Here is a 16,952-nt window from a genome sequence, read left to right on the forward strand (position 1 = left end):
TAACAAACACATAATTAAGTTAATTTACTAACTTTCATTCATGTTAGTGAAGCAATTACCAAACCTGTGTGGATTGAGGCATTAAATCAAACTGTGCTCTACATAGTTCATACATATGTGTAACTAGCAAAAATACCCGACGTTGCCTTGGGCAGTAATAGTAATGAGAAACAATCGCTACTTTCATTCGTTTTCCGCTTGAACTGAAAGAACTCAAAACCAGGCTGTGGAGTCGGAGTCGAAGAGTCGGAGTCGGACTGATTTTGGGATAAAGGATTTGGAGTCGGAGTCGTTAGAAAACATGCCGACTCCGACTCCGGGCTTCTTTTTTTCTTTCTTTTTCACTGACTCTCCTTGCATTTTTTAAAAATTGACTACCAGTTGGTTCGATTACATGTATAAAAAGATACTGATGAGAAAATAACTACCATTATGGCAATCAGTTCGCTTGAGTGCTTACCGAACTTTCAGTAGCCGTCCCCTAGTTTGCTTGCTTTTTAACTTAACTAATAGCAACTGTCAGCAAACGGTTTTGTTGCCTAACATTTTCAAGTAATCACTTTCAAATAAAAATAGAAATATAGTGTTTTGTTAGATCTCAGTTATATAAAATAGTAAAAGAAACGTAACAAATTAGTAAGTCGAGGCCCGTAGCTAAGGTTGAAACGTTTAAGGGTGATCGGCAAATTCAAAGAAGTTCTGGCACGAAAGCAAGAATCCAAACGATTCGATGAATTAATCTAATGTTTTTTTCTTTTTTAAGATTATTTCTGTAAGCTTGGTTATCACTAAAAAGTATGGAACAAAATAAGTGTAAATGATTTCTTGATTATAACACTCAATAATTGCAGTTAATCTTAAAATCTTCATATTAAGGTTAATTCTAAAGCAGCCAATAAAATTTAAATTAAAAATTTAGCGAAGAAGAAATATAGGTATAGTAAAAGCTATTCGTACAAATTTGTACACCGCCGCCTTTTGTGTAAAATTAGCTCCTGACATATATGTGCCCTATTTTCGTTGAAATTTTATTGATGAAATATAATTTAAAATATATTCGTGAAAATTTCAGAATTAAAGTATTTACATTTTTTATGAACTCTGAAATTAACTTTGGGTGTCATCTACCAGATGGGTATCAACCGGGGCAAACCACCCCCTCTCAAGAACTTGGATTTAGAAAAAAAGCTTTTTTTCTTTCAAGTTGCAACTTTCAAAAATTGAAAGCACACGATTTGATCAAGATCCATTTATTAAACATTAAAGGGGGCAAATTACAGGTAATCCTTTTTAAATTTTTTAAAATTAATTTTTAAGTCATCTCACTCTTTAACTCGTAACTATTGGAAAACTTGATTTTTAAATTGAATTTCTAACGTTGTATGCAACTTGAGTTTACAATAAAAAACGAAATGCGAAATTTTCATAAAAAGGAATAATATTTCAGGGAGTTGAAAAAATACAATTAAAAAAAAATTTAAAAAATCCGGAGTCGGAGTCGGGCGTTTTAAAATCCAGGAGTCGGAGTCGGCCATTTTCCTTCCGACTCCGCAGTCCTGCTCAAAACACCCTGCTTTGACGTGATTAAAAATCGAGCTTCTTCCTTACCCATAAAAGTAAAATGGCAATAAATATGAAGAACAAAATTGTATTATTTAGAAACGAAAAAAACGATGTTTAAGCGTATGAAAATTTGAGGAATTCCAAAATCCCCAGACGGGTGCCTCCCCCCCCCCCCGGGACGCCACTGCTTCTTAATGCACTCAAAAGGAAAAAATAACTTTTCTGGCTCAGAAAGGACGATGGGGTCATTTCCGAAATTTTAAAAGTATTTTTTTTTTTCTGAAGAGCATGCTTAAAAACATGGGATACGACCATTTTTTAAATAATTTGTTTAAGTTCAGTATTTTTAAAATATTACTTAAATCGGTGCACTTTCATTGTTTATGTTTCTGCCCGATGACATCACAAATGATGAAATGCCATTCAGTGTTGCCATTCACAGACCAAAATATTTAATTCGCATCTTTACTCACGTACATTGGCAACGATATGATTGATAGCAAGCGTAGAGCGCAATTTTAATTCGCTTGTTGATTCTCATAACGTGGAACCGTGGTAGAAAGATGCGCCAAAATGCATCATTTGTAACGTCTTTCAAACAAGACCACGCCTTTTTTGAAAAATCGAACATTTAAAAAAATTAATAAAAAAAAACAAGTGTTGGGAAAATAAAAATATTTTCTGGGTCTTTGTTTTTTTTTTTTTTTTTTGTTTATTCTATCAATTTCAGCGACTAAAAGTAGTACTTTTGACTGAAGGAAACAACCCCATTTAAGCGTTCCTGCAGTTTTCAATTATTCCAAGAAAATGACACCAACAACGAAGAAAAGTACTGCTCAAGTTATGTAGAGAATTTCTCCTGCTTTTAATCATAAATTTATAAATTTGAGCGCTGAAACATGCTTTTTTTTTGAAGGGAAAGTTTGGTTTGAATTAACTCAAGCTGCACTTTCCTTTGTTTGTGGTGCCATTTTCTTGAAATAATTGAAAACTACAGGAACACATAAATTATCCTTTCTGACTCAGAAAAGTTATTTTGTCCTGCCAGTGCATTATTGAAAGTGCTTAGAATTTTTTAAAAAAATCTTTAATTTTACATTTAAGCAACATTGCGAATCTATATTTAATATTTCGTCAAAGGTGTAATTGAAATTTATGATCAGCGAGACTAAACTTGAATTATTCATTTTCGCTTTCTTTTCAAAATTCTTTACAACTATAATTATGTAAATATCTGAAAATATGTTTCTTTATATTATGCTTTACCCCTATGCAAACTTTCAGGTCTCTATGTAATTTCTAAATATTATTTTGCAAAGTATAAAGCCAGATAGTAGGACAATAAACCAATTCTGGTGACAACAAATTACAAGTTGGTATGCTAACGAGAAAAGGTTTTTGTCAAAATTTAGCACAATTGAAACAAATAATTAAAAAATAAATCTTAAAGCATTACTGCTATACATGGTTGGAATAAATTGTTCATAGGACAAATGCATTCAAAACTACACTCGAAATTAATTTTCACAAAAGGGAAAACGAAGATGGAAATGGAAAAAAAATAAAACATGGTGCACAAAAGTGCACGAAAATGCGATTCACCTCCAGGGGCGTGCAAGGGGGAGAGATAGAGAGAGAAGGGACACCTGTTGGTCCGGAACCGAGTCTGACAGGGGCCCAATATTTTTAAAACTATGGGTTTAAATATAGGGGTAAACAATAAGGAGGAGGGCCCGGAAAAGTCATTTGTGACGGGCCCCAAAATTTCTGTGCACTCCCCTGTTCATCTCAACATCTAGTAATGACAATATCATTTTGCAATCTTTCCGCTACTTTTGTTTCATGATTTTCTATTAGTTCGTGCTTTTGAGGCAAAATTTTTACATCAGTAGATTGATTTTGGTTCTGTAGCAATGAAAAAGAAATACACATTTAAAATGTTAGTAGATATTCAATAAGTTAAATTAAAAATTCTTTAATATTGAAGCTATTTATTATTTTCAGCTAATACCGAAAATACCGGTAGTTTACCTCAGCAAATACCGGTATTACAGAATTGCAAAATTGCTCGAAATACCGGTATTTGGTATTCCGGTATACCGGTAGTGCAATTACTAGGTAGAATATATTCTTTTATTTTAAATTAGTGGTACCCGCACAGCTTTGCCAGTAGCAGAAAATGAAAAGATCATTTGGTTCGCCTGTATATTAACAAATAATGGATGATGAGTTTCTCGCGAATTGGTTATATTCATTTGCTTGCAAATGTTACGGTTCCATGTTATGATAATTCCGTAATTTATTCGTCCACGTTGTGATAATTTGCTCTGTAAAATGTTCTTAAAATTGGAATATAAAAAGAACAAAATCGAATCTTCGAAAAAATCGCTTCGAGGGGCACACCTTCATGCTATAAACTAATTCTGTGCCAAATTTCATGAAAATCGGTCGTACGGTCTAGGCGCTATGCGCGTCACAGAGATGAGATCCTGACAGACAGAGAGACTTTCAGATTTATTATTAGTAAAGATATTTATTTCAAAATTCTAATAATGATTGAAAATTTGAAAAAACTAAGCAAACTAAAGTTGACGTGTATCAGTATTTTTCTAAAAATATTATTCATAGGGAAAAACCATCATTCGCAATTTTACCCCGTCGCGCAGCTAATTGCCGATGAGCAATTCCAAGTCATAAATCACCTTCTTAACCTCAACGTTGTCGATTTGAAAAAAAAAAAAAAAAAATGGCATGAAGGACGCATATGACAAGGTAAATATCCCTGCCAATTTTTAGATTTCTACTGAATCTATTTTGAAAATTTTTCGAAATATAGGGGGCCTGTAAAAAAACTCGAAATTTGTGAAAAAAATTAAAAGTGTGTTATTACAAATGACTGTAACTTCTCTCCTAATAATAGTAGAATGAAAAATCAAAAAATATTGTAAAGCTAAAAAACAGCTATTGATATATAACATGACTTTCTTACGATAGATTTAATTTTCGGGGTCATTCACCGTGACGGGATAATATTGCGAAGAATAGTTTACCCCTATAAACAGTATTTTCAGAAAAATCCCTGAAGCACGTCAACTTTAGTTTGTCTAGTTTTTTTTAATTTTCAATCATGATTCGAAGTTTTCTAAGTAAAATTTAAAATTAAAATAAACGAATATATTCTACCTTTAATAGCGTCTAACATTAGGGGACAAATTTCATACCGTTAAAGTTGTTTGTTGCCGATAATAATAAAAAAATAAAAAAATAAATAAATTAATTAATTAAAAAAACACGCGTTCGAAAATTTTAAGTGTTCTGTTGATGTGCAAAGCTTTATTCAAAGCGGTGTTTCACACTTGGGTAGGGTTACTTGTTAGGGGGTAAAGTTACGTACCCAAGCAATGACAAATTTATGAGAAAAATTTAGGAGGTTTAATAACACTGGATACATTGAGGAACAAAGGAGGAGGCAGCTTTCCTTTAAGAAGATGCCAGAAAGAAACTCCAGCTAATTGAAAACATCCAAACATATCTGTTCGTTTCACAGACATGGTAATTTTTATAAACGACTAGCTGTACCCGACGCGCGTTGCTACGCCAACAAAAAATACATCATTATACTGATTTTCATGACAATTGGTTGAACGGGGCAGAAGTTGCTACTCTGCAGTGCCACCTGGTGGCGAGTGGCTTCAATGAGCATATTATGCACCTTCTCCGTGGACAAATACATATATATAGCAATTTTCATAATAATCGGTCCAGGTATCAAGTGAAGCCGTGACTATACTCAAATTTTGTACTCACGCAGTTTGCAAGATCAATCAATCGCTAAAAATATCAAAGAGAAAAAGTTTTAAATCCCCCCGTTGTATGAAAAGCCATAAAACAATAAAGAAAGAATTTATTTGTTCAAACTCAAGAAAAATGGCAACAGCTAACTTCTTATCAATGAGATCTTTCACGCGAATTAATTTCTGCAGCCGATAATTTTATTCATATTTATCCAATGGATTGTGACTTAAATTGGAATAAAAAAGGAACTATCGATCGGATTTTTTTCGAACTGGTCTATAAACATTCCCAGTACCAAAAATAACAAACGGTGAAAGTTTCAGCCAAATCTGCCAGTAGTTTTTGAGTTCATGGATGGCATACAGACAAACATTCATTTTTATATATATAGATGAACGATTGAATACACTGAAAAACAAATGTTAACGAATTTTCTCTTCCTCATTGTACTTTATTGGGTATTTCTTACAGATTTCAAGGAGCTGAAAAAGAATATGTTTGCAAAAATTTTCTATCACCCTCCAATTTTAAGAAATTTCACTTATACTCGTTGAATTATATAGGCTGGCTTATTCGGAACTCCAGCGCTCGAATACGCTACCTTGCGGTGATTTACAAAACTGCCGAATGAACTAAAACATTGCCACGTTTTAGTTCCATGTGTGTCTGTTGACGTAAACACAGGCAGTTTGTTTTTGAGTATTTATCAACGCAATCGATGTGTCTTAGTTTGCTTTCAGCTACAGAAATTAATTCGTCCCCTATGAGTATTCTCGAGCTTCTCAAAATAATGTTAGTTTTCCTTATTTCTTTCAAAAAAGTATTAAATGGTGGACGCGTAAACAAGAAAACTCTGGATTAACAAAATTGGATAACGTTATACCAGGTAAAATTTTTTATTGTATGAATTTGTAAGAATATGAGCTTTTTTTAATCTTAAATTAATTTAACTAATCATATTTTAGAGCAGCATTTAGTTGGAATGGACAGTATGCAAAATATTTTCTTGGATTTATTATCGTAGAACAAAATGAAAAATGTTTAACCTAGAAAGAATTTACTTTATTCCTTTTATTCTCAGCTGAAAGGTTTCGCCAAATTTGTTTAGGGTTATAATTTTGGTATTGTGCGAGCAAAGTAGCCTTGGCGAGATTTCGCGTTTTTAGTTAAACCATTTTTAATTTTTATCATGAGTGGAATAAAATGGTAGTAAGATTACAGAATTCGATAAGTGAAAAGAAATAATGGTCAATCAACTGAAAAGAAAACTACCACCATATATCCGTGAGAATTTTGTTGATGATTTGCATAACATGACACAATTAAATCGTAACTCAGAAATTAGAAAAATCGAAACAGAAAATTTTTAAATGAACCGATTAGGGAATTCGAGAGAAATAACTCAGCTACAAATGGAAAAAAAATAAGCGCTAACCAAGCAAGGCAAAGAAGTATCATCTTCTTTCGATAATAATTTGTAATGTCATATTGAATTTTCTAGCATTAATTGTTGTTCTTGTCAGGCCACAATTATTATTTAGTTTTATCAAGAATTGATAAATATCGAATTCAACATCATGGAAATAGCTGCTTAGAACTACGAACTACGTAGTTTGCATTAATCTTTGACGTTTAGTAATGCTTCTTGAATTCTCATTTCTTTCTACGTGGGCCAGAATATCCACAAGACTTTGAAAATTAATTTAAAAAGAATAAAGCGAAAAAATCATACGTACGAACAAAAATCACAACACTTTTAGCATTTTCTTCGTTACCATGTGCGTTTGTTTTAGTTTTCAATTCCGCCATTAGACAGTGACTTCAGTGCCCCCTATAGTTCGTTGGAGTTGCGAATAGCAGTTTTAAGTATATTTCTTTTTCCTTTTAGATGCATTTGATCCATCGACACATATTTTTTACTCATTACAGCAATAAAATATGTAACAAGAGAGTAGAAACCAAATTCACTTTGATAAGTTTTATGTTTGTGACTTTGAGCAGAGTTGCTAGGCGTTCCATATCATTTCGGTTTCACGTAAGATCACGGCAGTTAAAATTGACTTTCGGCGCGTGAAAATGCCCTGCCATCGGTTCCCATAACTTATTTTTGGATTTTGAAACAATATTACGAAAATATGAACATATTGCTTCAAGAAATTGACTACTCGCATCATATTGGGAGCATATGTAAAGTTTTTAAAGTAATTGCCATTCTCATTGGTCTGCAAATCGATTCTACAAAATATTGCTATTTTCTGTGCAAGTGGGACAGAAGGGCAAAACATGAACATTGCATCAAAAAGAAATGGTCATAACGGAAACAATATATTGCGGGTGAAAAAAAATCCAAAACGGGTCTCTAATTGATTTAAAAAAATATTCTCCCACTTTCACACATAAAGTTGGGATTAATGAAGAATTCCGTTAAAAGCAATGGATAAAATAGGGTGTAGGTTTCAATATTTGCAGGAACAATTCCCTTCACTTACTTACGCAAAAACTAAGGAAGTTATTTTCATTGACCCACAAATAAGAATGCTTATGAAGGGCGAAAATTTTGAAGCTATTATAAGTGATTTAGGAAAAACAGCATAGCTTGATTTTTAAAATGTCGTGACACAATTCTTAGGCAATAATAAAAGTCCTAAATGTGGAAAAGTAATTAAAGACTTGTTAAAAAATTATAGAAAATTAGGTGTTTAATGTCAGTGATTTTTTTTTTGAGCAATCACGATTGCTAATTGTTTTTATTTGACCGTCCTTGGCGTTGTGGTTCCTTTTTCAGCCTGGACCGAGAGCCTCTGCAGCACGACCGCCTACCGGCCTCTGCAGGCGCGCCTGCTCTGGTCCTGAGCACTGTTCCCCGAAATCTGCTTCTCCTGGGCGGTGGTATCCATGTCCCCCCCCCCACACACACGCTCATACACTCACACATACACACACACTTTTACACACATACATGCCTATGTGCATACACATAGTAGGGTGCGTCTTATTTTTGAAGATGTTATTTTTTCATGAGGCACCCTCTCATTTTGTTCCTTTGGATGAAAAAAAAATTCACGTATCATAAAAATAAAAATTGAATGAAATTTAGAGGTTGCTACCATTGCTGCAAAATTTGAAATCTTTTTTTTTTTTTTTTGCATTGATTATTATAATATTTATTTATGTTTTATTTTTGTCATTAATTTTAATTAGTAATAAATTAGATTGTTACTGACTTTGAAATTATTTCATATTTTATTAAATCATGTTAATTAACTGTAGCCACAATTCGCAACTCCAACGAACTATAGGGGGCACTGAAGTCACTGTCTAATGGCGGACTTAAAAACCAAAACAAACGCACATGGTAACGAAGAAAATGCTAAAAGTGTTGTGATTTTTGTTCGTACGTATGATTTTTTCGCTTTATTCTTTTTAAATAAATTTTTAAAGTCTTGTGGATATTCTGGCCCACGTAGAAAGAAATGAGAATTCAAGAAGCATTACTAAACGTCAAAGATTAATGCAAACTACGTAGTTCGCAGTTCTAAGCAGCTATTTCCACGATGTTGAATTCGATATTTATCAATTCTTGATAAAACTAAATAATAATTGTGGCCTGACAAAAATAACAATTAATGCTAGAAAATTCAATATGACATTACAAATTGTTATCGAAAGAAGATGATACTTTTTTGCCTTACTTGGATAGCGCTTATTGTTTTCCATTTGTAGCTGAGTTATTTCTCTCGAATTCCCGAATCGGTTAATTTAAAAATTTTCTGTTTCGATTTTTCTAATTTCTGAGTTACGATTTAATTGTGTCATGTTATGCAAATCATCAACAAAATTCTCACGGATATATGGTGGTAGTGTTCTTTTCAGTTGATTGACCATTATTTCTTTTCACTTATCGAATTCTGTAATCTTACTACCATTTTATTCCACTCATGATAAAAATTAAAAATGGTTTAACTAAAAACGCGAAATCTCGCCAAGGCTACTTTGCTCGCACTATACTAAAACTATAACCCTAAACAAATTTGGCGAAACCTTTCAGCTGAGAATAAAAGGAATAAAGTAAATTCTTTCTCGGTTATTCATTTTGTTCTACGATAATATATTCAAGAAAATATTTTGCGTACTGTTCATTCCAACTAAATGCTGCTGTAAAATATGGTAAGTTTAATTAATTTAAGATTAAAAAAAAACCCCACATTCTTATAAATTCATACAAACAATAAAATTTTTTACCTTGTATAACGTTATCCAAGTTTGTTAATCCAGAATTTTCGCTGTTAATTTCTGTAGCTGAAAGCAAACTAAGACACATCGATTGCGTTAATAAATACTCAGAACAAACTGCCTGTGTTTACATCAACAGACACACGTAGAACGCAACGTGGCAATGTTTTAGTTTCATTTGCAGTTTTGTAAATCACCGCAAGGTAGCGTATTCGAGCGCTGGAGTTCCGAATTAACTCTCAACCTCTTAACTAACTGTTGGTTAACAACTCAAAGAAACACAAGCTGTCAGTTAAGAACTCAAAAAGAAAATTAAAAGAGTTCTATTCGCAACTCCAATAAACTATAGGGGGCGCTGCAGCCTCTGTCTAATGACGGATGAAAAAGGTAAAACAAACAAATGTCGCAACTTATAACTTGCTTTGACGCTTAGTGAATGACAGTAATTTTTCATCGTGTTTGTGGGAAGCTTTCTTTTCTATTTTTCTGAAATTACATTACACCATAAACTGTCTGAAGCCTGTAATTTACCCCACAGAAAACACATGGAATAGAATGTTTTACCTTTTTTCTTTAGTATTGTTAATCACCGCAAGGTGGTGGTTTAAAGTGGTTTTGTGAATGTCAGTAAAGCAATTTTTCAGGTTAAAAAAATAATAATAAAGAGGAATAATAAAAATAGGGTTTATTTGAAGAGATAATTATTGGGTGGCCTTGACTCCAGAAGGGTTCAGTGTCTTCTTTCGCAAAGCACATATACTCGATACCATGATATTTGCGTAAAGAGAGGTCGGAGCTAAAATTGAGATCAAAATTGAATTTGTTACAACTCAATATGGCGAATAACTGTCTAATGATTATATTACCACATACTTCAGATGAGCCAATTTGTATCAAGTGGAAGGTATCCAATACAATTTGATTTACCACAGTAACATTTACGATTCGATTTGTTTACAGCAACTTCGCGCTGAGATTCATTCAGCATCGTCTCATTGAAATCAAACTGTTCAGCATAGTTATAAGTAAGTTCCTGAGAAGGTTCTATGTCTTCTTTCGCAAAGAAGCATATCCTTGGTACCATGCTATTTGCACGAACAGGAACCGGAACCAAATTTGGGGAGCAGGAATGGTTCAGGTATCGCCCAACATTACCAATGAATGTAGGATCAATGATAGTAAGTACGCTATTGCAAGAAGAATGCTCTTTAAGCACAAACACATAATTAGGTTCTTGCGAAGTCCTACATTTCATTCTTTCTCGCAATTCCGCAACGTCAATTATTTCACCAGCATATTCGCACACAAAGGCTAACTTCGGTATAAATTCCAACGTCCGCACACCAAAACCTTTTGATGGAGTCTTGAACACTTGTAACTGGTACGTAATACCTTTCTGTACGACAGCGCTTCTGCAAGCAGCATTGCAAGTACAAAACTTGGAACATTCAATTATGGGTACAGTCTTGGGATTCAGGTATTTTTCAGCTAAGATGCCATGGTTGTATGCTATGTTACCACCTAAGGCACAAGAGCAACTTGATTCGCATTCGTTGGGACAGGCACATGGTGCGGGATAACTTTCGAAGTCTTCAGCACATGACTCGCTACTCAAAGTACAGCAGGACTTGTACTAAAAAAAGAAAAAAATACTCGGTATAGTATACAGTATTCAAATTTAGCATAACTTTTTATCATTTCCTGATATTTAGAACATCTATAGAAATAAAACGAAGAACATATATATGTATGTGTGTATGTATGATTCTTATAGAACACAAATCCAGTTTACGTCGGATCTCGACTAAATTTGGCAGGAAGGTACTTGGACACTCGAGAAGGAACGTAGGGGAGTTTTCGAACGCTAAAAAAGTACCGAACCGTTCGAATTTAAATTTTAGGACCCGAAAAAATGGCACTAAATGGCTCTTTTTACCCGAAAACAGTATCCAATCTGTTCAATTTTAGTTTCATTCGAAAGCCCGCAAAAAATACCCCTTAAGAAGATTTTTCTTTCGTGGAAATGAAGCTACAAAGTCACTAAAATTACCAACAGGAAAGTTATAAGCATTTTTAAACAAGGGAAAATCAACTTTGAATTGGAAAATTATCGTCTGCATATAATTAGCGTGAATAAAATCACTAAGAAAAAGATCTGTTGCCATTTTTTTTCTCGACTGTGAACAAATAAAATTCTTGCTTTTATTTTGACTATTTTCTTACAATCGGGGGATTTAAAAAATTTCCTTTTGGTTATTTTTCCGCGATCTGTCGGGAAATTAAAAAAAAAAAAATTGTTCAAGCCTGATTGTTGAACACGCGTCACTAGACATAAGTTTCATTTTCGAGGTAGACCGTGCAAAGCCGAGCGAAGCAGCTAGTTAAAAATAAATGACTTTATTTTGTTCCTTATTTTGATTCATAATTTCATATTTATAATCAAATTCCAAAAAGCAAAGGAAAAATTGCAGTTTTTGTACGGGAAAACATTTTTTCGTGGACACAAAAAGTGAAGTTCTGTAGGAAAAGTGGTTCTATGTAACAACTTCAAATCAAGTGTATGCAATTGTACTTTTATTTTATGTTTCCAACGTTCATTTTTGGTTTAAGCATAAAAAAAAATAAGTCAATCAAAAGTAGCTTTGTCTCCTACTAAATGCACAGTTAGAAAAAATAAAAGTAAAACGTTTACATTTGTGTGATTAAAAAATAAAAAAAAAACTCGAAAGCAAAGTAAAGTGTGCGTAAGCAAACACCGTGAATGCATTTCTTTTGGATTGAAAAGGGGATTCTTTGTACATCTGAAACACGTGTCTGAAATTCTTAATATTATATTTGCATGCTGTCCTCTTTATTAAGCTTTTCTGCACCAAGTGTTGTTTGACATTAAAGGGACGAATCGTGATTGCCAAACACGCAGAGGGCAGTTGGTATCAATCAAGTTCATTAAATCACATTCGCTTATTAAACCACGTTCATTTAATCATGCAACTTCAATCAATTACGTTCATTCAATTACGTTAGTTCAATCAATCACGTTCATTCCATCAGTTACGTCCATTTGATCAATCAACCAATCGCGTTCATTAAATAAATAAATCGCGTTTAATCAAGCAATCAATGAAGCTCATTTAGTAAGTCTAGTTAATCGCGTTCATTCAATCAATCACTTTCATTTGATCAGTCATGTATACAATCAATGACGTTTATTTAATTAATAATATTTAATGAATCACGTTAATTTTCTCAATCTGTTGTTGAATTAATTAACGAACGTTAATTTATTCAACCAGTCAGTGATGTTTGTTCAATAAATAAAATTTCTTTCAGTCAATTTATGACGTTCGTTCAATCGACCAAATTGCCTTTTTATTAAGTCATTTATCTTCTGAATTGCCCAATCATAAGTATTAATAATTAGGAATAATAATTATTATTATTAGATTTTCTTTAACACTTCAAAAAAAATATTATTAGTTAATAACATGATTATTGTAAATTTAGTTCTAGCATTAAAACATTTTTACAGGTTTATTTTGTAGGATATACATTAAAAAGCTTGATGTTTCAATACATCGATGTTTTTGGGGTCGCACTACGCAAAACAGCAATAACCACGCCCAGGTACATGTAAATATATTAGTGTAATCCCATAATTTGTAACTAAAATACATGTAGATGAATACACCTACATGTATGTAGGGGAGACTGTTGTACCTTGACCATGGTGTACCTTGCGCCATGCACTCTAATCAGCTAGCTCTTTTACCTAGTGAGGAATCACTGTACTATGTCAGCCATGACAGTCTCTCCACCTGCCAGAGTGAGTTGTAGGTTGAAACTCCGACTTTTATGTGGACAGTAATTGTTCTGTGATTTGTGCAAACAAAAGTAAATAATTCCAGTGTTACTTAAATGAAATTGGACTTTTAAAGAGTAGTGTAACCTAATTGATTGATCATTATATCCATTGCCTACCTCTCAGTAAGTGTATTCAACATTTATTCTTTACTTTTTACGCAGCTGTTAGATAAGGTAGCCACTTTTGTATAAACAGGAACCCTTATGTACCTTAAAACCAAGCTCCATCTTTTACCTTGAGCCAGTGGTTCAAGGTACAATAGGTATAATCGGTTGAAGTGATTGTTTTTTTTTTAAGTTGGATTTCATCATGTCTCGAAGTCAAACTGGAATCAAGAGGGATCCAGTAGATGTTGAGGCATTGCAAAATGCTATTGAAGCAGTAAGAAGTAATGATCCTATCCTGACAAAAAATTACTTTTAGAGTGGCCGAAAAAGTATTCAAAGTGAGCAGGTCAACCATTACTAGGCATTTAAGAAAGTTGAATGAAAGTGGGTCCAATAAACTTGAATACAACGTAAGTTATGCAGTTAAGCAAGTACAAGAGGTCTGTCTCAAGGTACACGAGCATTATGTACCATGGACCAAATTACATAAAATTTGTGAAAAATATACAAAAACAGAAAAATAATTTTTTATAATCCGAAATATTTTTTTACTTATGCGAAAAGGCTTGAAGTTAAGTTTTAAAAACTAAAAACCATAAAAATCACATTATTTTTTTTGAAAACCAAAAAATTTTAGAAGTGGTCCAAGATACAACAGTCTTCCCTAATGTCTAGTTTTGAGCAGAAAAAGTTTCAGTTGCTGTATAATTTCTGCAAGAAATCTTCAGATTTAAATCTGAAAAATTCAAGTGACCTTTTTAAAGATATTTTAATGGTTTTAGGTTAAACCTTTAAAATATGAGCAGATTTTTTACAGAAGTCTACAGAAGACTTCTGCAGACAGCTCGCGTTTTTTGACTGCACAACCACTCCCTTACCCGTCCTTGCAGACCGAGCGATAAATATTTGCTTATGTATAAGTACCCTTCTCATCAAAAATTTTTTAAAGCACCACATGATCGCTTTTTTTTAGCCAGCTCCTGGTATATCACCATATTTGCATTCCCCAAGATCTTGTCTCCATTAGCGCACCTCTATCATAATTAGTAGCGCACACAAGGGGAGGGCCCAGAGGGTCCGCACCCCTCCCATAACTATTGAGGATTTTCTGATTGACTATAATCCTATGTATGTAGTACGAAAAAAAATTCCAAGCAAAGGTAACAATAATTTCAGAATCTTTACTAATAATAAAGCTGAAAGTCTCTCTGTCCGGATCTCTCTCTGTCTGTCAGGATATCTCTCTGTCCGGATCTCTGTGACGCGCATAGCGACTAGACCGTTCGGCCGATTTTCATGAAATGTGGCACAAAGTTAGTTTGTTGCATGGGGGTGTGCACCTCGAAGCGATTTTTCGAAAATTCGATGTGGTTTTTCTTCTATTCCAACTTTAAGATCAAAATTATCATAAGATGGACGAGTAAATTATGAAATAATCATAACGTGGAACTGTAATATGGGTACAAGCCAATTTGCGAGAAAATTCACCATATTATATTTGTAAATATACAGGCGAACCAAAAGACCTTTTAATATTCTATTACGGGCAAAGCCGTGCGGGTACCACTAGTTATTAAATAAATGAACAAAATTAAATTTATTTTCTCTCTTTCTTCCCCTGCAAAATTGAACTCTATGTGAACATAAATTACATAAATTGTTCTGTAACAATGACTTTGCTTCGTTGTTTTTATTTTTAATTATGAGAAAAGTAAATACATCCACTCAAGAGCTTTTTGGTATTTTAATTAAATATTTGTTATTAAGAAATTTATTTTATTTTATTATTGCTAAGTAATTATTTAATAATTCTTTTAATGTTTTTAATCTCGACAATCGATAAAATCTAAAGAATTTCTTTAGATCCGTATTTGATTATGTTATGAAAATAGTGGACCTTCGATTATGGATCCCCCCCCCCCCCCCCCGCGAATTAAAAAAATTCCTGTGTGAGCCACTGGTCATAATCTAAGATCATAAAGCACCTCTATCTACTATAGGGTGAATAGCCATTCCCATTGGCATTCTGAGGCTCCACGAGATAGAGGCAACCTGGGCTATTTCGATGCTAGAGAGCACTAGGAATTTAATTTTGTCAAGAGTGCTTAAAGCCAAATGAATACTCACGGAATCTTTTACATGCCATGGAGTATGACATAGAATGTACCATGCATTCCTAACTGATTTTATTGTGTTCTGTCACTAACTGATAGGTCTACAATGGTCAAACATTGGATTATGATCATTCAGATCAATTCTGTTATTTAAAAAGAACAAACTGGTATTTACATTATCAGTTTAATTTATCCACAGTGTCAGTTTGATACCATAGTTTTTAAGACACACATTTTTCTTGTTAGAAACAAAATTTCTACAATTTTATCAAAGAACTTTTCCAGAACTGGTAATAGATCGAGGCTGACTTCTTCCAAAATATTTTTTAAACAATTTCTGTTGTTTCCCTTCTTTTAAAATACGTTGAAAGTAATTTTTGATCAAGTTTTTCCCTCCTCATATTAAAGAACATCTTGTTCTGATTTCATTAAATTACAAACAAATTACAAATGACTTTAGTAAAAAAGAAAAATTGTGCCCCCTTAAATATTTGCAATGCATGCTTTGTCCTCTATACTTTGACACGGGCTGTCATTTAGTTTATGAGGCAATCAAAGGATCAAATGTACCTCCTCCTGCCTCCTCTTCCCGTTTAAAAAACAGAATATAATTGAGTAATTTTGCATGTGTATTTCGATGTCTTTTCCCAAAATGCATATCGAGTACGATCATAACGAGAGTACCCCGGAAACTTTTGCTACCGGACCTGCTTTGATAAATATCTTAGCCGTCCTAAACAAAAACTGAAGATACAGAATTTCAAAAATGGAAAGAAATAAATGGATACATCAAAATAAAGTATAAGACATCGCGCAAAAATGTAAATATGAAGAAATAATCCGAGGCTGCTTCACGGATATAAGGTGAATTAATTCCTTTTCCTTCTCTAATGCATTCAAAAACAAACGCTCACCTTGACAAGCGAGGAAACTTTCGATTCATCACAGTCATTTATGAATGATATTTTAAGAGATTCTGTTCCATCACTAATATCTTCTACATAAATTTGTATTTTCGCCATGTCCATGGCCATGTCAAAACCGTCAAAACCTCCATTTGTTTACAAACATTGTCCTACATGCCCCTCTTGTTGCCAGTCAACGAAAGACGAATTTTGTCTCAGGCTTCGCAATCTAGCTTAAACTTGTAAAATTATTGTTAACTTTTGGTTGATATTTCTCGCTTGCAGCAAACCATCATTCATTAGTCACATATTTTTATTTTCAAACTTGACAAAAATCCATAAAAGAAATTGTACTTAAGTACTGAAGTGAAAC

General features: G+C 33.3%; 1 protein-coding gene across 1 annotated transcript; it reads right to left on the reverse strand.

Annotated features, from left to right (window-relative positions):
• Positions 1-10,241: 10,241 nt before the first annotated feature.
• On the reverse strand, positions 10,242-16,735 carry LOC129229665 (histone-lysine N-methyltransferase SETMAR-like). Its single transcript, XM_054864025.1, has 2 exons — positions 16,589-16,735; positions 10,242-11,224 (listed from the first exon to the last, which is right to left on the reverse strand). The coding sequence occupies exons 1-2, from the start codon at positions 16,706-16,708 to the stop codon at positions 10,466-10,468; spliced, it is 879 nt and encodes a 292-aa protein (XP_054720000.1). The 5' UTR covers positions 16,709-16,735; the 3' UTR covers positions 10,242-10,465.
• Positions 16,736-16,952: the final 217 nt, after the last annotated feature.

This window comes from Uloborus diversus, chromosome 9, assembly GCF_026930045.1.
Source record: "Uloborus diversus isolate 005 chromosome 9, Udiv.v.3.1, whole genome shotgun sequence".
Taxonomy (NCBI): Eukaryota; Metazoa; Arthropoda; class Arachnida; order Araneae; family Uloboridae; genus Uloborus; species Uloborus diversus.

Excerpts from the sequence above, each read along its gene's own strand:
- LOC129229665 (XM_054864025.1), bottom strand. The coding sequence starts at position 16,708 with ATGGCCATGGACATGGCGAAAATACAAATTTATGTAGAAGATATTAGT. Across the intron at positions 11,225-16,588 it reads AAGTTTCCTCGCTTGTCAAG|TACAAGTCCTGCTGTACTTT; the intron begins GTGAGCGTTTGT and ends TTCTTTTTTTAG.